At 36.7% G+C, this 22,567-nt stretch overlaps 1 protein-coding gene across 11 annotated transcripts in view; it reads right to left on the bottom strand.

Annotated features, from left to right (window-relative positions):
* The window catches only part of LOC113108412 (peripheral plasma membrane protein CASK), a 153,596-nt gene that overhangs the window by 1,371 nt on the left and 129,658 nt on the right, over positions 1-22,567 (bottom strand). For 2 of the 11 annotated variants that reach the window (XM_026271533.1, XM_026271534.1), the window contains 16 exons: positions 22,264-22,341; positions 19,743-19,790; positions 19,129-19,209; positions 14,435-14,623; positions 14,067-14,145; positions 13,589-13,674; positions 13,069-13,137; positions 12,270-12,338; positions 10,780-10,815; positions 9,621-9,659; positions 8,931-9,127; positions 8,615-8,730; positions 1,525-1,605; positions 1,367-1,447; positions 1,063-1,265; positions 786-869 (listed from right to left, as the gene is read on the bottom strand). In XM_026271533.1, the coding sequence (XP_026127318.1) occupies positions 786-869; positions 1,063-1,265; positions 1,367-1,447; positions 1,525-1,605; positions 8,615-8,730; positions 8,931-9,127; positions 9,621-9,659; positions 10,780-10,815; positions 12,270-12,338; positions 13,069-13,137; positions 13,589-13,674; positions 14,067-14,145; positions 14,435-14,623; positions 19,129-19,209; positions 19,743-19,790; positions 22,264-22,341 (1,536 nt within the window). The remainder of the gene's footprint in view (positions 1-785; positions 870-1,062; positions 1,266-1,366; positions 1,448-1,524; positions 1,606-8,614; positions 8,731-8,930; positions 9,128-9,620; positions 9,660-10,779; positions 10,816-12,269; positions 12,339-13,068; positions 13,138-13,588; positions 13,675-14,066; positions 14,146-14,434; positions 14,624-19,128; positions 19,210-19,742; positions 19,791-22,263; positions 22,342-22,567) is intronic. The other 9 variants (XM_026271536.1, XM_026271537.1, XM_026271539.1 and 6 more) reach the window with 6 other exon arrangements.

Below are 22,567 nucleotides of genomic sequence, written 5' to 3'. Positions count from 1 at the left end.
TTGAAAGGATAACGGATGAATTCTGATAACGTGCCCATGTAAGAAAAGTTCAGTTATGATCCTTAAGATATAAATGGAGGATGGTAGAGTTGGGGAGTGTACTAGTGTATATATACAATATCATTCAGAAGTTTGGGGTCGGTAAGATATTTTCACCAAGCCTACATTTCTTTAATAATAAAAGATAATATTACTTCAGTTTTCAGAATCACATGATCCTTCAGAAATCAATGTCTAAAACTGTTGTGCTGCTTAATAACATTTTATTATATATATATATATATATATTTTTTTTTTTTTTTTTTTTTTTTGTAAAATTGTATTGTTTTTCCTGTGAATTTTGCTACAATTTTAAGCATTCTTGCTTAAAAAATATATACAATTAAATTAATTTAAATTAAAAAGTAGAAAAAATGTAATTCCTACTGACCCCAAACATTTAAACGGTAATAAGTAGTAAGATGTGGATCAGGGTTTTCTTAAAAACAGCCTTCTGTCCAATTGACCTTAGTTATGAAGGTCATAAAGGAAGTGGACTTGTTTGGGAAGAGCTTTGTAGGCACTAGGATCTAGTTGACTTCCTGTCATACTCACAGGCAGCTTCCTGCACCATCTGGGAAGCTGAGCGTGATGTGAGGAAAGTTAGAAGAAATTATAAAACATGCCAAAAAAGGTACATGCAACAAGAAAGAAAGAAAGAGCAAGCGGCTAAAGAGAGATGTAGCTGGATGAAAGAAGGAAGAGAAGTCAGGTGTTGTTCTGTCAGTGAGAACTCCTGATCTCACCTCGTTCATGCCGGGAGTGATGGTTGGTGCAGCAATGAAAACCACATAGGGAGCAAATTCAGCTGTCCGTAAAACCTTCAGTGCCTGAGAACATTTCAACACAAGATTGTTATTACACTACATCATATCTCCCCATCATATGTGTCTTAATATACTGTAACTGAGATATGGTATTCAATTATGATTAAGATGCAATCAAATTAGTCAGTTTTCTATATATAAAGTTTCAGCTTCTTCTTTTCTCCTGAATAAATGCAGAGGGCAGTTAAAGGTTAACCTGTGGCTCTACGTCCAGTATGGCTACGAGTCCCTGCTCATGGATCTTGCGTATTGTCTCCAACCGCGTGCCGTACATCGCGTCCTCGTGGCTGCCGTACTCCAGGTAATCGTTGTTGGAGATGTCCTGCATCATTTGGTCGTGGGATACAAAGAAATAATTCTTGCCGTTCTCTTCATCTTTCTTTGGAGGTCTGGTTGTGTCTTTTGGGACAGAAATGAGTTTGAGTTTGAGTTGAGCAGCAACCAATCGGTTGAGCAATCATGTGGACAGTTAGAGACATCGATTTGGGAAGGTTTCTTACGTGGAATGGGATAAGCAAATCTGTCTGGGTGTTTGGTGATGAGTGTGTTCTTGATGTGTCTTCGGCCAACACCGTGAGCACCTGCCCGTCGACAGCAAACCACACATGTAAGAGATGTGCTTCATGCCAACTAACTAAACCAAGATCTACATACATACCTAGTAAAACTAATGTTTTCCTCTTGAATGCTGGCAACTTCACTACCTCCTCATATGTGACCAGATCTAGTTGATCAAACACTAAAACAAAAACGAACACAAGATTATTATTTAATAGCAGGGAGGGATTGATCTTAAATTTCAAAAACGGTTTGCTGTTGTCATTAGGCTACAAAAAAAAAAAAAATGGTTTAAACGTAAAAAACAAAGGAAAGGGGGATGTTTTTGGGTAATTTGTGTTTAGGCTGCTTATGTAATGCTACAGGCCTGATGGGGGATTTAATACTGTGTCTGACTGACATTCAATCTCCACCGCAGCAGTGTGTTCAAATGCAGCGCAGAAGCTGAGCTGAGAAAACACATCCCAGCCGCTCACACTTGGCATTTCTGCATATTCAAACTTGTCGCCAATGTCAAACATGGAGATATTCTGGATGCACAATTCCCCTATTTTTACATTACCACTGCCATCATCTCATGCACGGTTAATCTTTAAAAACAATATGATTTTAATAACACTTGTTAACACTGTACATTATGATGTAATTCTGCTTAAATTTACTTAATGTTTGATTCAACCGTTTTGTGTTTTTTGGGGTCTGTAAATTTTTTTTTAATGTTTTTAAAAGAAGTCTAAGATTCACCAAGTCTGCATTTATTTGTATAAAAATACAGTAAAAACAGTTACATGTTTAAAATGACTGCTTTCTATTTTAATATAATCTAAAATATTATTTATTCCTTTGATGGCAAACCTGAATTTCTAGCAGCCAGAAATCATTCTAATATATCTTACGGCCTCCTAACTTTTAAACAGAAGCATATTTATTCAACATAATTTATAGTGAATGTGCAAAGGAGAATTAAGAAGATGATTATCAATTAGTTTTCAGTCATCACACAAAGCCTCGATTGTTGCATGCATGGACTACTTCTATAGTGCTTTTTGCAGTTTTTATTTACATTTTTTTAATCGCTATAAGTTGAAACCGACACCAGTTAATTTTCACATTCTATCACTAGTAATGCTAGCATAAAAATGAGAAACCGTCAGATGGGCTAAAATTATGATTCCTCTGAAATACGACTGCATTAAAGTACAAAGTATTATTTATTGCTTATGTGAACTTCCACAAAGCTATATCACTAAGACTTTTCTACTACGGTGTTTCGGTTGCATGAGGAGTAAAACTGGCTGCAGTGTGCATGCGGGGCATCGGTGTGTGCAGGAGACAGTGAGTTGACTTGGTATTGGGAAACGTGAGCCATCTCTGTCATTTACATGTGAAAAGTGATTCAAGCACTCATCTATCTCTCTCAATAATGCGTTAAATGATTCATGCACCTCTTTCACATGACCTTGAGTATGCAGCTCTTTATATGTAGGATATTTAATGCATTTGCACACAGAGAAGCCTCATGTTGTGCTGTGGGTCAGTGGATATAGGTGCACAGGGTTCAGAGAATACAGACTTAAAAATAAACTAAAAACACAAAGCACAACACAACAAAGTAAACCACGAATACCATACAAACATTCAAACACACACTTAAAAAAAGATCTTTGTTCTGTTGATTGAGAAAAATGACGGTTGCTAATAGGCAAAGATGGTTTCAAGGTTAAAAAAAAATCACTGTGGCAAGGGCACTGAGTGAGACAGAGACAGACAGAGAAAGAGAGAGGTAAGCACAGAGGCTGTATGGCACAGCAACACAGTTACTTACATGCACAGAGGCCATTGGTAGATAGACAGCATGTAAAATGGACAGGGGAGGGGGGTCATTGAGTTATGGCTCAGTTAACAGAACATCAGTAAACAAACACAACAACAAGCACACCCAAAGCTGTGATGCTGGAAGCACAGAGACATGATGGCCATCCGTGAGCTCGGGCTGCTCTGGATGGGCCGCTTTCAGAGCATGCGAGACGTCGCCGCTCTAACAATGAAACATGCCTCTGACATTCACAGCAATGCACTTGCATTATCAAGACCGGAATCTGAAAGCAGCCATTACACTGTGGAATTAAGAGGTTTTTCAGAAAATCTGCAAAAGTATTATAATTTACGGTCACAATATGAGTAATGTTCTTTAACAGCAACGCTTTACATCATGACATGTGTGGACGTGTATATATATATTACATAATCATGTGGTAATGCCTATTCTTAGATAATCCAGTGAATTAAAAACTTGGCAGATGAAAGCTACATATTATTATTTATTTTTTCAGTCACACAAGCCAACAGACCGTATTATTCTTAACAAATGATAGTGACAGTCATGTCTACCACAGTATAAACAAAGCAAAATGTCTACTGGCCGACACATTTCTACCATCGCTCTGTATCATTACAGCTCTCTTTGCTGTGTGGTTACTAGATGCTTTCTTAGAGGGACAGTTCAAGTGTCCACCATCAAACCCACCTCCTTCAGGATTCATGCATGTTTACATTAAAGTTCCTAAATTTGGGCTCTGTAAGATTTTGTTTTTGAAAAAAAAGTTTCTAATTAATTTGAACAAAAATGCAGAAAAAATAATGTGAAATATTAAAATCTATCTATCTATCTATCTATCTATCTATCTATCTATCTATCTATCTATCTATCTATCTATCTATCTATCTATCTATCTATCTACATCCTCTTTCTTCATTTATTCCGTTTTCTAAATTGGCATAGAAAATTCCAACAAAATTTGTTTTCTTTTAGCGGGTATCATGTACAATTATATTTTGACATCTTAACAAAAATAAAGGGATGGGAAGACAGGGAAAAAAGAAGAAACAAGTCATGGTGGTGGGGTTAGGGTTCAAATCTAACCTTAGAGTTAATGGGGGAGCATAACAATACTTCTTTTTATTAAAGATTCCTTTATAAAAATAAAGTTAAAAAACAGCATTTATTTGAAATAGAAATCATTTGTAACACTGTACGTTTCTTCACTGTCAATATTGATTATTTTAAAGTAGCCTTGCTATGTAAAAGCATTAATTTCTTTAAAAAAAAAAAAATCTACTAATCCCAAACTTTTTTCTGTTTAATGTTCATCTGCCAGGTAAATATTGTAAGTTCAATCATGCCAAAAAGCAATAGCAAATCTCTCTGCATGATATTTATGCTTAATTCATGTATGTGGCATGAACTGTGCATTATGAGAAAAACAAGCAGTGTGAACAAACCTGTGTGAGACCAAATAAAAAACATGATCTTGTAGGTTTTTAATGATACAATGAAAAGTGGATTGAGAAGATGTGTGTCAACGCTGAAATTACTAGGATAGAACAGAGTAAAGGGAGGGGCTAAAAGGACATCAAAATTGTGCACACATTGAGCTAAGCCACAACTGAACTGACCCCCTTGTGCTTTCACACATAACTGAGAGAAGCACTTTTCTGGCCTGTAGATACACACCTTTTTAAATATAGGTCTGGTGCAATGTTGTTGTTTTGTCTTGCAAAGATGAAATTCTCCTTGTGAAAGACAAGTCCTTACCAACTGCTTCCTATTGGAAATTCCTATTTTCCTTCAAAACCTGATCTGAACCTGCACATTATAGCTGGAAAAGCCCAAAGCACAACTGTTACAATGCTCCTTGCCTTAGACAAACCCCACAAAATCAAAACAGTTTCAGACAATTAAATAATCCTGGAGGAATTTGTATGAGACCTGAAAAAGGCTGTAATACCCCAAAGAGTCTCATTTCCAGCCTCACAGGCTGAGTGAGCTCAAATCAGACTCAGTAAAGTGGGGCACTGGGCTCTGGAGGGATTATTGTCTGATCTGCGCTCCCCGCCGCTGATGGCTGAGGGAGCAGTGCTCAACACAACACAGTCTATTTGATCATCTAAGTGATTGGGTGCTCAGAGAACACCGTGATTCCAGCGGCCCAGATCAGACCAGATCTGCCGTTGGGCCTCCTTAGGCCAGAACCATTTGATGCAAGTAGGAAAATGCAGATTTAAATGCTCGGCCAACATATTTTTGAAATATTGTTAACTAAACATTAAAACAACTTTAACTTTCTCAGTATAACTGTGTTCAAACCAACTGCCATGACACTAGTAGACTAACTTAATCGCATAAGACAACAGCTGAATCTATGCCACAAAGAATTAAGGCAAAAGGGAATCCAACTCAATACTTAAAAGATGCACCAGTGAGTGCAGTTTCGACAGGGAACAGTAATGAAATAATAATATCAAAAATATTTCAAAAATGTACTTTGCCATTAGTACAATGATAAATCAAAGCGAATTATTAAATTTCACCAAAACACTGCAATACTACACATTCTATGCATGCACCACCACAAAATTGAGTATTTTTTATTTTTTAAGATGACTGACATTTACGCTTACCAAGACTACATTTATATTTGATCAAAAATACAGTAAAAAAGTGAAATATTATAATTTAAAATTACTCTTTTCTGTTTTAATATATTCTAAAACGCCATTTATTCCTGTGATGCAAAAATTCTAATATGCTGATTTGGTGCTCAAGAAACATTTCTTAATATTATAAATGTTTAAAACATTTGTGCCGTTTTTGTTTTTTCTATAGAGTAATATGAGTTATAGAGTATATAGAGTTATAGAGTAATATGATTACTTTATAAAAAGAAAGCTAAAAAACAGCATTTATTTGCAATAGAAATATTTCTATTGTTAAAAGTTTTACTGTCACTTTTGATTAATTGAATGGGCTTTTTCTTTGTTATCAAAAAAATAATAATAATCTTACTGACCTCCAACTTTTGAATGGTAGTGTACCTGCATTATAAACTTCCTTCAGAAACACTGCATTATACAACAAAGCAGAATCAAGGTTGTGTAGCAAGAAAAGTTTGAACTGACATACTTGAACTGAATGAGTTTCTGGCTTTATGATTCAGTGGAGTCACAGTCCCTGTATCTACAGGCGGAACTAACAAATCCACCTTTTGGGAAGCTCTCCTTTAAACTATTCCACACCACTGGGGAGATCTGGACAAGAAGGAACGACGGCGTTGTTTAACATCCTGTGTGTTCGAAGGTAGTGACCTGATCCTGAGCCAAAACGACTCCCTTATATAAGATGTTAAAAGAGGTGGGGTTCACCATGCTTCTAACGAGATCATGTAATTGCCATCTTTCATAGTGTCAGGATCGATTTATATAGAGGTTGTAAAATCTGCATCCAGTCAAAGTATATCTGAAAACAAGAGGAGTACATCTGAGAGCACATACACAGGTGCATCTCCAGTGAAGGTTGTGTGTTGGTTTAGACCTGGAGCCACGATGAACACATGAATTTCATCCATTACATTTATGAGTTACCCATAGTAAAGACATGTTTTCTCTCCCATGGTCCTTTACCAGCAACCACACACTCTTACAGAAAACATGGGTGTCTGACTTATGGTCTTTGGATTCCCCATGAGAACACACACATAAACACACTTGTTGCATAGTAGTATATATATGCAGGTGTGCTCATCAGTGATAACAACCCAGGTTTCCACTGTGCCTGGCTTTAATGAGCCCCTTTGGTAATTGAAACAAAATGAAAGACTCTTAAGGGACTGTTTGGTCAGGGAACAGCAGGCAGAATCAGACATGCAGCTACTCGGCTATGTATTGGCACAAGTCACCCTGCTATTTGTGGAAATGCTGCAGTCAGGACCTCAGGTTATTTGAGCCAGACAGCACAGGGCCAGGTTACCTGCCCATACCTTCCACTAGACACACAGAGACACTCCCTACAGCCTCGAAACTACAGTTTAAATCATTCAATGAAGACGCTTCTAACAACATCTGCTGACAACCATCCCATGAGGGTAAAGTCTGCTATTGCTGAAAAGCAGGAACTAATATAAACATAATACTAATTATAGACTGTCACTGATGTAAAAAAGACATACATGCATTCTTCCTGACAGTGTTCCACCTGGTCTGAGTTAGCAATGGCCATCAACAACATAGAGTTCTCTTGTGTTTCTGATCATATGAGTATCTGACAACAGTAATGATGTAACAAACAAACAAACAAACAGTCAATTCCAGCATTTGATCATATACAAAGAGATTCATTTACCAGGTCATTCCATAAAGTGGATCTCATATGAGCCTCTTTTTTATTACTTTATTTTTTTCTTCGATATGTTTGTCAGTAATGAACTAAATATCTTCTTTAATTATGATCTAAATATGCCAACCCTGTAAATAATATTTTTGTATAGTAAACAAATCCTAATTAAAAAAATAGATACCGTATTTATTCATTCAAATACCTGCAGTGTGTACAATTCTCTTGTTTCAAGTGTGTCATTTTAAGAGTGTAATTTCAATTTACAATACTTGTAATAAATGTCATATTAAATTGGAAAAACTGTTGGGTTTGGAGGTTGGGGTTGGTAAGTTTGTTTTTAAATGTTTTAATGTTTGTAAGTCTCTCTTATTTGATTAAATTTGAATTTTATTTTAATTGTGAAATATTATAACAATTTTCTATTTTAATATATATATATATATATATATATATATATATATATATATATATATATATATATATATATATATATATATATATATAAACAATACATATAACAATACATCTTTTAGGAAAATTAAAAAGAACTGCATTTATATATATATATATATATATATATATATATATATATATATATATAAAATAAAGCGTATTTATTTTGATTAATGGCACACTACAACATTTGCAACATGTATCTGGTAGAATGCATAAAATCTTATTACATTTTTATAAGGTCCTATGCATTCTATCAGATTAATGTTGAATACTGTATTGATTTATATTGTATATCAATTTACTTCTAAGTAGAACAGGCTGTCATTTTAAGAATGACCCTATTTTGTTTTAAGGGAAAAGTTCTTAAAAGTGAATGTTTATCATTAATCAATACTTGTTTACATCTCCCTGAGAGCTGCTATTTTTTGTGATGTCATACGTTCACACCAGTGTTAGAAGCCTATTCTTAGATCTCCAATAAGGAAGAGCTGATTGACCAAAATCTAGCTATTGTCTGTATGAAGAGAGAGGGAAGGTGCAGCAAGCCCATCGGAAACTCTACCTGCATTGTGCTTTGCTAGATATTTGTCTTTGTACTGCTTTTTTTTCTTGCCAAACCAAGTACAGCTTGCCTGCTGTTCTTGCTTGGTTTTCTCCATGGCTATACAGGCCACCCGCCTAGAACAAAACAAACAAAAGAAACAAATAGATGTACATGTGGTTAGTGTGCTGCATATCTGTTAGCTTTGATGATAGCACATCTTTGAGTACTGTATCTTCTGTCCCTTCAACCTCAATCACAGTCTTCTGGTTTTCAACATACAAACCAAAGAAATGACTGAAGTGGTGATTCTGCTCTAGGAAAGAACCTAACTCACCACTCCTGAAGTTCAGGTGAGGGAATCAGTCCTGCTGTGCCATTCTTGGTGTTTTCCAGTTTTCCTTGCCACCAATTATGGTCATCTTTGTTGATAATCTGGATTATGTCACCCACTCTGAAGCGAATCCCTGCCTCTTTACAGGGGATGAGGTCATCTTTCACCGGATCATACTCGAACTGCGCCCGTACATAGATCTGAGAAAAGACAGAAGTCGAAGTCAGAAACAACCTACAGTGGCACAGACACAGCACAGGAAAGGAAGTCAGGGTACAAGAGGAGGTTAAGGTGCAACTGGAGGTCAAGGTACAAGTGGAGATCAGGTTTCAGTTGAGATGATAGGCATGCTTGGCTAAAGCTGCAGGGAATGAAAACTGAGCATGCTGGCAAACTGATGATGCATGTAAGTATGCATGAGAGTGAGTTACGAGTCCTTGCTGGACATTTAGTGCAGTTGAGTACTGAACTGCAGTCTGAGGGTAGAGTGGTGTGTGACTCCTGGATTAAAAATAAATGACACTGAACTGACTGAAAGGGGCCTTTAAGTACAAACGTTGCAAAAATCGAGCTTAATGTTATATTTTCACACTGGTGATGTAATTGTTTCTGAGTCCTTGCTACATTTGGACTTGCATGGTTACACAACAGTTTTTCAGAGAAGCAGATTGGGCTTATTCTTTAAAATCTTACCTTTATGGAAAATTTATCCTTGATTGGAGGTCTGGAGATCTAGGGCATGAGAGTATTACAAACATCATGCAATATCATGGCACTGTGGCGGCATTAATACGGCACTGTTATTGGGGTTGGTGAGATGAAGAATGCAGCTATACAAGCTAACATTCCGAAAGTTATGGGTTGATAAAATGGAACAAAGCAGGGTGGAGATATCAGTCATATATATATATATATCAGTCTGTTCTCATCACTAGGAACATAGCTGATCATTTCCAGCACTCAGTGATGCACTTCAGCCAACACAGATGGACCTGTGCTGGCAGATGGCGCCCTCTGCTGATTGTATGTCTCCCTTTCTACTTCTCATCCTATTAGGACACAATGCTTAAAGGCAAGGACTAGAGATTAGAAGAACAAATTGTGATGGGCTTTCTGATTCCACATGTTCTCATCTTTTTTGATTTGCAGGGTAATCTAGATGGGATGTGAGAGGAAACACACACCACTCTGTAGCCCAGGGCAAGTAGAAAAGCATGAGACTGTATGGGGTTAGGATAAGACAGACACACCAATCTAACATGTCCCTTTTTATCTAAGATAAAAGTTAACAGTGTCTGAATAATAATTGCCTTGGAGTTGATATGATTTGTAAAAAGTTGGTTCAAATGGGTATTTTTAAGAAAACTAATTGTCTTTTTCATATATTTAGTGTTATCTATTGTTTGTGAGGATGCTCATCAGAACAAAGATTTGAACTTAAATATGAATAAAACATTTAATTAATAAAATAATTTATTTAATAAACATTTATTTTTAAATGGAATAAAGGTAAAATGCAGTAAAAGTAGTTACATTTAATTCAAATTTCAAAGCATATTCTTGATATTTTCTCAACTGGTTCAACGCATAGAATAACCAATCTGTAAAAATAAAAATTAATGTTAAAATGATAATCTCCCTAAAATTTATGTAAGCTTTAAAAAGCTTTAAAGCATAAATAATAACAAACCAAGTCTGTCTGTAGAGCACCTAATGGTGAATGGCGTTAGTACAAAAACTGATAGAGGAAGCAGGATGTTAATAGCGGTGAATCACTATGTTCATTCAATCTCAAGCACAAAAGCAGTGTTAGTCAATAGAGGGTGCTAAGACTGATGGATGCTCTATTCACCTGGCGTCCTTTTGGCTGGATGGTTGACGGCAAGTCCTGTAAAGCAAAGCCCAGCAGTGAAAGAGAGACTGACCATTTACAGAGGAGAGACAGGACTCATGAAACAATTAAATAACAATTAATAAGGATAACAATGAAGAGAAATATACATTCAACAAAACGTAACAAAAAAATCTGGTTAAAACAACTGGGAGCAATGCTAACTTCACAAGGGAGAACCACAAAAGTTACTTCATTCTGTGTGTATACATGTGTTAAAAGAGAAGAATGGCTGTCCAGGGTAAATCTCAGAACAGCAACACACAAGAAAGCAAGGAGCAAGCAAGCAGCTTCAGCACCACACTCCATTCAAGCATGTTCATGAGGTGGAGACTAACCCCCTCTATGAAGAACACCAAGTGGGTCCCACTGGGTCGATAGCAGGGGTGGGCGATACTAGCAAACATCATTTCAAATTTTGGACGGTCAAAATATGTATTTACAGAGTTTATTTAAATTTTACTGGAAAAAGAATTATGCAAACTATAATTATTATCAAACCAGAATTATATAAAGTATAAAAGCAGGAAAGGGCAACAAAAGCAGCTCACTGTACATTTACTTTTTTGCAAGTATATTTCAATGATATAATTAATAAGTATTTATTAACTATTATTGTGTATTACAGTACTTACCATAATTGTATGTTTATATTCAATCTGAATATTTTTATAAATATTTTTAATAAATACTTATTTTATTAAAACATTTTTTTTCTGCTTAGAATATTTATAAGAATATATCCATATATCTAAATAAATAAATTCCACTTACCAAAACATTTTGCAGACTAAACTAGTAGGAGAGTTTGACAGCATAAAAGTAACTAAAAGGGACAGGGTTATGCGAAGTCCCATTCTCAACCACATAGTACATAACACATTAGTCAAAACTGATATTATTTGATTTTTTTATACTGATTTATCATGTCAACTTTATCGCCCACCCCTAGTTCAAATGCAGTGCTAATGGAGATCTCACTGCATTTTGTTAAAAGTATGCAGGCTTTTTATTTATGCTAGGAATCCTTTGCATGCCTCCACTGAGTTTCATTGTGCTTGCTGTCAGCCACAATACATCACTGCTAACACAAAGGAATTAAAAAGTATAATAGTAGATCCCATGTCCACTGTACAGTGTTCCTAGGACCACATACTGTATTCAGAGTGAGAGAGCTACAGCAGCACAGAGCACACCAATTTGTGAACTGAGATAACGGAAACTATGTTCAATGGAAGTTAGCCGCTGTCTTGTTTAGTCTTTGCATTTGTGTTTATTAAGACAAACTTGAAAAACAAAACCATAAAACTGGACATTACACAAACCTAATAACATTTGGTGCAAATTAAGAGGGTATGACTGCAAGAACTGGGTAAAATAATCACAAACAACATTAGGAGATTGTTGGGGTGGGAAGCGGGTTGTTATTTGAAGTTGCCTGGGATCCTTACCAAGATAGAACTGTTAATGCTGGAATGGCCATTAGCAGGGGACTGTCTGGAGGTGGAGGGGGATTCTTTCTGTAATAAGATATAAAGGTCAGCGAAACAGCAGAGCAAACTAACACTAGCCAACACTGCGGTGCGAAATTGGGGACATCATGTAAGGAAACCAAAAGATTTGCTTGTAATTAAAGTTATTAAATAGACATTTTAAAAGCATGGTAATGTTACAGATACCAAAACAAAAATGTTTTGATCACCAGACTGCATTGTAGCTTTCCACCAGAAGGGGGAGCCAACGGAATGTACACATCTTCCTTCCCTTGAGAGATTTAATGCTTGAAGGAATTCCACATGAAATCTGACCACTTTAATTTCAACATCCTCTCACTCGTGTGATATGGCAGGGGACTCTTATGAAAAATTGATTTCTGTAACCAGCATGGTACAGACTCGCTTTTAAATTGCGAATAATGCTGCAACACTGCCTGTGAACATTCTCACATTGTACATCTAGACTTCCCTCAACACAGGTGATATGTAAGCTAGGCTTCCGATATCTTGGTTGTGAAATTGGTGTGCAGTAGTGACTGAGCCAGGCCTTTAGGTCTGGCAGGGTGGAGGCTTTTGGGGAGAAAAGCATTAACACGCAGCCATCAGGCAGGCAGTTAGTCACACAAGAATCCACGGCAATCAACCCGACCACAAAAGGCCATGACAGGCCGGGGAGGCAAACCACAGCACTGCAGAGAGAGGACACTGGCAGAGACAGAGCGGAGGACAGTGCAGAGGCCATGAAGTCCATTACCTCACAGGACGATTGCTGTGTACGGTAGCTTGGGACAATCTTAAAGGTGATGCTGCCTCTCATTTCCCGCTGTCAACAGAAAAACAAAAGGAAAATTATTAAAAAGGGCATTTTTACTGGATTATGTCTATATATCCTCATATAGCTCTATTTATTTCAAAGAATAATGGAAAAAGTGGACAATAAAACACAAATGGGAACAGAGTGGAAAAAGTAGACTGTTAATCTGCACTGTGATAAATGTGTGTGGCCATTTTTAAAATGAAATCAATGGTTATTTTAGAGGAGTCTTTTTTATTTTATTTAACTGTAATCAGGTAGCTGCTCTGTAACGCTTATGTCTCTCACATTACACCCATTACACTTTACAGTTGGTACAGGTAGTGCACTTTACTGGCTGTGGCCTGTAATTCTGGACATTTTGCTGGATACCTCAAGGAAAGTCTAAAAAACATAATTCAAACAGCTTGAAGGTGATTAAAATAACTTTTGAGCTGAAAATACACAAGTTCCTACTCACAAGCATCTTCTGAAGCTGCTCCACCGTTTGGTTTGCTACACTTATGCCGTTGATCTCCCGGATCTCATCTCCAACATGCAAAGTTCCTTTTTTATTACAAAAAAAACAACATTTTAAATGTATTAAAACATCTCACTAGTCTCACAAACTTCATAAATTAAAAACTTGACAACATTAACTGCACAAGGTTTAAAATAGGTTTTCCTGCTCGCATAACATGTAGGAGATAGTTGCGTGTGTGTGGCATGTGGGTAAAGGCGATTTTGCAATTTGACCATCACGGGATGACAGCAAAAGCCCTCAATCCTGCCACATGTGAATATGGGTCGAGGGGTTTGTGAAGATTAATGGTTTGGATCTCTTTCCTATTAACTCATCATATGTTTATGGAGATGTACAGGAAAGATGGAAGGCTAGTGGATCTCAGTATAGCAGTGTTGGGTGAAGTACTGAAGAAAAAAACATTTGGTGCATGTACCTTGTCTGTGGATCATTCCTCCATGCATTATTCTTGCCACGATGCAATGGTTCAAGTCGTTCATTTTCAACGTGATACCCTGTAACAGTGCCCACAAACTTGTTTAAAACCACAGTGGTGAGAATGAAGCTTTCAGGAAGTTTGACTGACAAGTGGATATAAAATATAACCACCGTGAGAGCTTAATCAACACCATCGTCAGATCAGGTGTGCCAAGTGTGACTGACAACACAGGATATTCGATGTGCAGAGCTTGGATCTGCACACTTTGAAGGTGGACCACTAGAAGCTGTTGTAATGTTGATGCTATGCAGTCTTTAGGCTTATATATGTGTGTGTACATGTACAGGAAATTTGTGAACTCATACCATCGGTTCATCTGTGTTTTTCTGGAACTGAACCAGGCGCACTCGTGTAACATTCTCTATGTCCATGTCTCCGTTTGTGCTCTCAGGTGAGTCTCCGTTGAGATATGGTGATGTCGGGGGTGGGGTGACCCTCAGTGCCTCGTCACTGTATACCTCATGTGCCACAACATCATGAGTCTGAAGTAAGGCCTGAAAAAAAGAGTGATTAAGAGTGAGATTCAAGCACACAATATAAAAGAAAAACATTACAATCACAGAACAATGATTAAGTAACCAATCAAGGCTGTGCAAATACTGCCCATTTATGCTGCGGTGCTCGGGGAGGAGTTGGGGGTTTGGTGCCTTGCTCAAGGTCACCTCAGTCGTGGTATTGCCGGCCTGAGACTCAAACCCACAACCTTAGGGTTAGGAGTCAAATTCTTTAACCATTTTGAAAACAGTTGTGGTGCTTAAAACCCCTTTACGTGCAAACATCGCTGACGGCCCCAGTTTATTATTGTTTCACTTTCACAGCACATTAAACATCACTGTCTTACTTCATCTGGACAAACTATGCATCAATTGAAAGTTTAAAGACTCTAGCTTCGATATTTGACCAATATTTTGATAAAACATTGTTGCAGTGACAGATATTTAGTGATTTATGTCAGGAGTGCAAAATAATAAATCCGTATTATGCCACATTTTGAATAGAAATTCACCTCTCAGTCATATTCAGTCATGTCAGCAGCGGTTTATTTGTGTTCACATAGACTCACTGAACAGCGTCAATAAGGATTTATAGAGCATAGATGCATATCTGCGGAGATATATGGATATATTTACTGATGTTTACTTCATATTTCTTCAGACAGAATCGTCATTTCTATTCATTTTCCACGGATTTACGCGATCAGATGATAAACAGCCTCTCCCAGCGATCTGTGTATGTGTTTGCTGTGCCGGCAGCTCGTGCTGTGTGTCTCAGACTCTGATTGGGCCTTCCCAAATGTCAATCTGAGAGTGTAATATCTGGACACCGCCCCATCGTGTCACATGCTTCCTGCACACTTCCTGGTAGTTATCTGGCCAAAACAACACTGAAACACCTCTGTACACACAAAATATCCGAACAATAAACCCGCGATTACGATAGTAAAGCTTGGTATGAGAATTTCTTGAGATCTGGGGCGTTTTTATAAAAAAAAATCGAAAATGTACATCGGAAATGCTAACTTGTGCAGCGATGAAAAAGGCTACAAATAACATATTTTTACAACAGTAAACGACCAAATTCCACCCCTGATCGCTAAAGGAAGTTATTATAAACACTCGATCGGGGTTTAAAGTGAGTTTTTAGTAAAAGTGTACTAATAATTTCATAAATTGTCAGATGTAGCTTGATGCTAACGTTAGCACCAATGCTACTAATAGCAGGTGATTTTCTTCTTCATAATGCATTTTTGTCTCAATAATTCACGTAAGGTCGTAAGAAAATGTTTTGTTGTATTTTTATAGTAAGACTTTTGATAAATAAGGGCTAAATGCAAAGAGAGACTGAAGTGAGATCGCTGCTTTGTTGCTTTGTAAAGCCTGAAAAACCACAATCAAGGCTAATAAAGGTGGAATAAAAACAAAAGAATAATGATAAAAGAATAATGCGGATAATGTGTCATACCTGGCGGAGGTGTGAAAGACTCGTTTGGTGAGAACAATACAATAATGAATCGGGCAGCTTTCAACAGTGAAACATACACAAAGAGCACAGGAATGTTTACATGTGAGATCTTATAGAGATGACAAGTGCCATAAATCAATCTGATTAGCCTTCTCTAAAAACACACATGACATGGCCTTAGAAAATATTTCATAAAATTCACCGTTTTACAGATTCGATTATGAAATTTTTTATGAAGGTTTGGAAGACTTGTGGCCTTAGCTACACTGTGTTTTCAAACTCATTTCCTACATCAACATTTTTTTAAATACATTTAAAACATATGTTTTTTATATTTTTATTTTTGTTTTTATGTTTGAGCTTATATATCTCTATTATCATAACAGTCTGAGTGATTCTGATTCCTGAACAGTAAACTTTAAAGTGTCAGCTTTGTGAACAAAGGTTGATTATGTATCTAGTCAGAAAGAAACATGAGCAGAAACCTTTTTATTTTGGGTATGTAATTTCGGTCTCCATGCCAAAAAAGGGGGGTTACTAGTAAGGGGTTAATATCGTAATTAAAGCATAATGCATTATTAAAAAAAAAACATATACTACGGGGGCCGTTGAATGCTTGAATCTGATTGGCTGATGAACGTTCGGAGGTGTGCGATTATTTTCTGGGAAACACAGGGCGAACGCAGTTCCAGGAAGCTCTCTTGACCACATTACAGATCCATATCACTTCACATAGTAAACTGTACACAGTTTGCACAAAAAAGTGGTGTCAGCAATTGTATCACTTAGCCTATATAGTGTAACAACTTAAAGGCTACACATGACATTTCTCACTAGTGATGAGACAGCTAATTCACACAAGCTCTCTCTCTCTCTCTCTCTCTCTCTCTCTGTGTGTGTCTCTGTCTCTCTCACTCTCTTTCTAATAACTTCATTAATAATTGCATTAGAATGCCATCAAAGCTATAAAGAGACATTGGATGAGATGCGGAAGAAATATCCCTACTCACAATAGCGATTTAAGTTCAAAAACCGGATGAATCCCTTTAAATATATCATTTGATCGATGTCTTGAGGTGTGGTAACCGTAGTATAAGCGGAATAATTGACTCCGGGCCGTTAAATTATTAGAATTATAATGCATACCAATGGCCCGCCGTCAATTATTCCTTACTTATGATATGTTGTATGATCTCAATAATATTCATAAGAACAGTTTTAATATATTATGTTTACTTATTTGTGGTTATATTCAATTATTCCGCTTATACTACTCCTTTTTTTTTATTATTTTTTTTTTATAGCTTTTAAGAGTATGATGATTTATAACACAATGAACACATTGCATCCACTTTTACAATGGATTATATTTCTCATAGTTATAATGTATTATAAGTCTCATATCTTGCCATTTTTCTTATGCTACTTACAGAAGTCAAAGACCACTTATAAGTAGTAATAATAATAACAACTTTTTTTTCCCCTCTCAAACAGCCATACGATCAGACATCAGATCAGATGAATGTGCAATATGACACATTTGCTTTGAACTATTTGTATTGTAATAAAAGGAAACTCAAACAACACTCAACATCTAACCACACACAAGCTGTAGTAAGATACTGTGCAGATCCCGCTCCCTAAGGTCACTAAACGCTGGACTTTTGGTTGTACCTAGGATAGCAAAGTCCACTAAAGGAGGTAGAGCTTTTTCAACATCTCTTTGGCCAAGCATTCAAATAATGCAAAGTAATCGACTTCAGTAACATTAGGTAATTTTTTTTTCTTCAGCTCATCTCATACTAATACTGTATCTTGTGTGCAATTATGAGAGTGTGCGAAAAGCACAATGGGCAATGTTATGCTGGATTTTAACAGCTAGTACCTGCTGGTACCTCCCTCCTCTCGGTCTCCCCCCACTCTTGACCTGACACTCAGAGTTAGTGAGGCTGACATCACCCCAGTCTTGTTTTCTAATGCATGAGCTCCTTTTTAACCCCTTCCCTCTTTATCTCTCTCAGTTCTGTCGTAAATCCCCAGTTCAAGTGGAAGTAAAAATCATGTAAAAAAGCCCCCAAATAAGTCCCTTACATTATGGATCATGCCAGAGGCAATTAATTTTACTCAATTCCATTCAACATTTGGCTCTGGATTTTCCTATTTTTAATCTTACGAATGATTCTCATCCTCACTATCACCTCTTTATTTGAAAGATCAAGGTTTTCACTCCTCGTTATACAACCCTATGAAAATAAAATATCAAATAAAGTGTGGGAACTTAAATCAACTAAGCCTCTAGATGAACCTTACTGACAAACAGTCAGTTCAGAGCGAAGGGCAAACTCTCTGCTTCATCTGTCATGAGGTTGTGTGTCCCACTGATAAGAACACAGAAATAATGCTCTCAATACAGATGACTAACAAACATCTCATTGATTACAGAAGAGGATTACAGAAAAGCAAAGCAAAGTCTGAGATGGTGAAACAACGAGACGCTGACAACGTCCTGAATAAACAGATCCAACACAAAGCCTCAAAGAAATACAAGTCCTTTAATTAAGCTCTCCAAGATAGTTTTGCTGACAGACATTTTATCAAGCTTGAAGTTTATTTTATTTTATTCATTTTTTTTTTTTTAATTAGAATGTCATTACTGTCATTTTTAGTCAGTTTATTATGTTGTTGCTGAATGAAAGAATAAAAAAAACACACACTTTGAATGTTAGTGTATTTCCAACAGTATACTAAAAGTTAGGGTGGGAATCAATAAGATGGTGAAAAGGGGGTAATTCGTACCTCAATGTAACCAGAGTTAAAGTAAAACAAATGACTAAACTGGCTGTTGGCTACTATTTTATCAAATAGCCAACACGAGTAATGCCAGCATAAAAAAGATGTTTCAGAGGAAAAAAACAAGGTATAACATTTTGATTAAATATTACAAGGAATGACATGTACAAATTAATTACATTAAGAAAGTAAATAGGGTTTACTAAGAGCTTAACAACAGAACTAGCACTGTGCTGCCGAGACTCACCATGAAATGGGGCTGGGTTAGAATCCGTCTCAGTTCTTTAGCGTCTGCATTCTCCGGGTAGCATGAAATCTCCTCCAGTACCTACAGACAGACAGTCATCAGGCTTTTCCTCAGGCTGTCATCTCTACAGTGTTTAATTCTTGATGTAAGTAAAGATGTTGCTTTTTAATCTCGTACACTGCAACACGACTTTGAGCTGGACTGCTGAGACCCCACACATCATATATCAGAAGACACACACACACGCGCGCAAACATTTCTGGCCTGACCCTTAGACCCCATGTGACCAATCAGCACTGCTGTCTGGGCTCATTTGGCCCTTTCATTGGCGGGGTGGGACGGGTCAGGTGGGAGGGGGTGATTTGGCACAGTACTGCAGATATGTCACAACTCCCCGCTGAATGCTGCTGAGCGCCGGATCCTGGATGTCTTTTGGACCACACTAATCATCTCTAATGAGCTCTAATCAATGGTCAAACCCTCACTGCCAGTCAAAATCACTAAATGTAAAGCTCAGACATTTACAAGAATCCTAGGAATTTCCGCATGTTCTAAAAAAAGTGGTAAAAAATAAAATAAGTGGACATAAGATTGGAAAAATGTCTGCAGCTTACATATTCCAGATGTTTCAAAGCCGTGCTCGACTCGTCTTCAGTGGAGGTCTTAGCATGAGAGACACACACAGGAAAGTTTTACAACAATTGATACATGTAGTCTGTGTAAGCAGCAGCAGAGTCGAAGGCTGAGTTTTTAGAGTTAGACACTATGCCACCTCCGCAAGTTTCAGTCTCTCAGGGAAAAGAGTGAGAGGTGATGGGTTAGTTTCCACCCCGCTGGCTCTAAGCAATACAAAGAGGATAATCCTTAAGCATTTCACCATTGCCAGTGATCACAAGCAAGAGGCCAAGGAGGGTTATTTGAGAGCACAGCTCTTTAATCACCAGCAGGCCTGAGTTTCTTTTTGATGTGCAATACTAAAGGAAATGGTTGAGCTTTATAGGTTGTGTGACTTGTGGCTGAGACAGACTTGTTTTGGAGGGGTCAGGGCCAAGAGGACTACTGAGGGAGTTTGAGACCAGAAGCAAGTATCAAGACTAGTTTGAATCGAACTATTTTTATCTTAAAGTATGCAGATGGTTTGAACTATTCAAAATGACATTACTTTCACCTCTTCATGGGCACATTTGTTCACTCAAGTGTATCTGAAGCACCAAGTTAGGATTTTCTGACTTATTCAAAATACTCAGAATGCTTCTGTTGATGCAACTGCTATAAAATAAGTCATTATCAGTTTTGATTCACTAACTTTAAGTAAATGTGAAACAACAACTTCAAGAAAAAATTGACTGACTTGTGGAGGAATAATCTCTTCTTGAAACTGAAGTTTAATATCGCTTTTCAAATCGTGACGGAAGGAAAGTAATTTTGGTTGCATTCAAAAGTGAATGCAAGCTTGCAGATTGAGGAGAGGTGGGATTTACACAGACTATATGGAGAAATCTGACATGCGTAACCAGAGAACATGTTGTTGGTTCTACCAGAAGTTCGAGGTTTTTTTTATAAATTAGGTCCTCATATTTAAAAAAATATATATATAAATGTAAAAATACATGAATCGTTTAGATTGCTACATCAGAAATTCTAGATCAATGTCTTTTAAATCTTTAGAGCCAGCAAGGAATTTTGTTGAAATGCTTGTAAAGTTACTGGAAATTAGGATTAATAAAAAGTTTGTGCCTATATTTTCATGTATTGTTAAAGACAAAACATAAACATTAGCATACTATTCACTGTCTATTTGTGTTATTAGTGAGAATTTGAATTGGTCTCTGTGCAAATGAGAGAGATAGAGAGAGAGAGGGAGAGAGAAAGAGGAAAATGCTTCAGCCAACATTGAGGCAGACAGACAGTCACGCATCAAATAACAGAACGATAAGCTCACCAAGCTAAATGCATTTTCTCTCAAAAATTTTACATTCATGTAACTTGAGGTGTCGTGTCAGTCTGTGCTCTCAATGATAATCTGCCACACTTGCGTATGAAAGGCGATAAAAGAGCTTTGTCCAACACCACACAGTTATAGTTATTCTATATTTTTTCTAATCTACTCAGTAGGTGAAAGCAAACAAACACATTCACTGTTAATGTGGCTTCCTAACTGCAGCTGGTTGAAATGCATTCTAATTTACCAGGAAGAAAACAGGCATGTGTTCACACAAGCAACAGACCACCAGGGATCTGTAAATGTCACGTAAATCATACACTGGGCTTAAAATTCATAGAGGCACTGAGTACAAAACAGACCTCTGTTTGAAGCTTTCTGTTAAACTTTACACAATTACTAATAATTGTTTTTTTAAAATTAAAATTCTACAAAACAAAAAAAGATTTGAGAAGAGATGGTATTGAGTAAAAAAAAAAAAAAGACAAACTAATGACCATAAATAAATACCTCAGTAAAATGACTACAAGTGATTTACTATTTGAAATTTGTATATCTGTAAAATACTTTGTCTAAAATTTACAAAGCAAAACATAATGTGTTTGTTTTTTTGTGCATGTAATTAGCTTTCAGACATGACAATTTAGTGCAGTTCCTGTTTTACAGACGACTAAATCTTAAAAAAAATTGTGTGCACTACACTACAGTCACAAAGCAGAAGTGAAAAACCAATGCAGTGAGGAAATTTTGTTTCTAGAAAAGCAAAGGAGTACGACATGCAGTGAGTCTTTTCTGAACATCCTGAAAAGGTGTTTTCAAATGCAAACATAGACTAGACAGAATAGTAGTTAAAAATAACAACATACACAAAACATTCCATTCATCATATTTAAGTATTTAAAATGTCATTTCTGAATTAACACATCACATACATAAGAAAAGACAAACCTTCTAAACATGGTTCCATTCAGTTTTGAGTCACATCAACATACTTTAGTTTTTTTTAAAAGATATTACATAAAATATTCTAAAGTAAGCATAAAAACAAGTATTCCAGGTAGAGGTTATTTTTTAATCAGTGTTTAAGTCGAACACTACAATGAAGTTCAGTTAAACTTGTGCTAGGAACTTCTTTGGCCCTCATCATTTTATAAGTACAAAGGCATCTTTCTGTAACTGTAGCCTGCACTCACCTCTTTGGCTCTCTGAACCGCGTCACTTGCAGGATTCCTGATTTGTGGTGAAGACTTGGTGTTTATCTTGTCGTACAGCTGAAAAAAAAAGGGAGAATAGATAAATGAACAATCACAAGATTTCTGTGCTCTATTAAAAACACTGCAGCAGGCAAAGATAGACCAGGATCTTATTTTATTGCTAAATACAAAACTAAACATCATAACCAATGTTTAATAAAAGGCCATTATGTTGGGTAATACTGTATGTTCTGCTTCTTGAGTAAAGGATAATTTTTTTCAACCACAAACATTAACATTGCAC

This window comes from Carassius auratus, chromosome 9 (genome assembly GCF_003368295.1).
Source record: "Carassius auratus strain Wakin chromosome 9, ASM336829v1, whole genome shotgun sequence".
NCBI classification, from domain to species: domain Eukaryota; kingdom Metazoa; phylum Chordata; class Actinopteri; order Cypriniformes; family Cyprinidae; genus Carassius; species Carassius auratus.
This window is presented reverse-complemented; position numbering and strand designations above follow the sequence as displayed.